Genomic DNA, 1,295 nt, shown 5'->3' with positions numbered 1-1,295 from the left:
AGGAACTCTAAGAAGACAACTGCTAGCAAGACTGCCGGTGGGACTAACATTACCCGGAGAAAAAGTCCAGTCGTCCTTGACTTCTGGCCCAGCTGGTCTGTTTGAGCAAATCGCATCGGCCTCATCGACTATTACTGCCGAGGCCGTGTGCGCGCTACTCGAAGAAGGCGGAAGTAGCAGTGGTCAGTCCTCAACAAAGCACACACAGGGCTCTTTGGGCAGGTCGCGCAAGAAGCCGGTGCTGGTGTCGGGCTCGGGCTCTGTGCGGCGCCGTCGCGCCAGGCTCCACAAGTCGTCCAACTCGAGTATGAACGGGTCATCGGACTCGGCAGTCGACGCAGGAGCTGCAGACACATTGACAGCCTCTCCAGTGACGAACTTGGATACCAAACTTGAGGGGGAGGCAATACGGGCGATGGCTGCAAAGCATTCGGACGCTGCCGTTGCTGTTTCTACGACCACTTTGGGACTCTCCGACAATTTGAAGTCTTTAGACTTGGAGCACGATTAGATATTTTTTTGCATTTTTCTTTTGCTGACGTCGATGTACTATTTTTTGTAATGCCAACTATTTGCACATTTAACGGGTGGAATATAACATCAAAACGCATTTTCTAATATCATATATTTTTGTGTACGCTAAACATGCAGCGTGATTTTAAAGGATTTGTTACTTTTTCAATAGCTTATAATGGACTTGGAAATACAAAATGTTGAAAATGTAGAACTATATAAGCTGTGTAACCAAGGTCTGCCGCTTAGACATGCAACGATATTTGCGTGTTTAGAAGGGCCTGCCAAAACCGAAAATGATGGGAGGCTTCACGGCCTTCGGCGGCCTGGGCGGATGGTTGTTGGCATTGGTGCTGATGAGGCCGCCGAAAATACTGACATTGACGCCGTTGCCCTGGTTAATATCGATATCAATAATTCCTGGAATTCTGAAGCCGACAGGCGTGGCAATAGTTGTGCCAGCAATGGCGGCGATGATTGCGATGATAAAAGTTGACCTCATTTAATAATGATGTGTATATGTGGGATAGATAATGATTTAGTTGGACAAAGGGATAAAATAAAAAAACTGAAAAGATGAGGGAAATGTGAACAGAAATAAACTTTGCTTTATATATACGTCCTTCCCGGTGGTTTCGGCAAATATACTTGTACGCAGTAACATATAACACAAGCTTGGAGCATCCGATGTTACCATTAATATATCGTATAAAAGTTGCAGAATAAATTGAATATTGCCGCGATTGAAAAATGGTAACGGTAAAATTTGCATAGTGGGAAGC

At 45.3% G+C, this 1,295-nt stretch overlaps 1 protein-coding gene across 1 annotated transcript; it reads left to right on the top strand.

The window, feature by feature from the left end:
* The first annotated feature begins 626 nt into the window (after positions 1 to 626).
* BX661DRAFT_192456 (uncharacterized protein) lies at positions 627 to 1,065 on the top strand. Its single transcript, XM_051537713.1, has one exon. It carries the CDS (start codon positions 692 to 694, stop codon positions 1,007 to 1,009), a length of 318 nt encoding a protein of 105 aa, XP_051388345.1. The 5' UTR covers positions 627 to 691; the 3' UTR covers positions 1,010 to 1,065.
* The last annotated feature ends 230 nt before the right edge of the window (positions 1,066 to 1,295 follow it).

This window comes from Kickxella alabastrina (assembly GCF_025024165.1).
Source record: "Kickxella alabastrina strain RSA 675 chromosome Unknown BX661scaffold_187, whole genome shotgun sequence".
Taxonomy (NCBI): domain Eukaryota; kingdom Fungi; phylum Kickxellomycota; class Kickxellomycetes; order Kickxellales; family Kickxellaceae; genus Kickxella; species Kickxella alabastrina.
The sequence above is the reverse complement of the archived record's forward strand: the minus strand, read 5'-3'. Positions and strand labels throughout refer to the sequence as shown.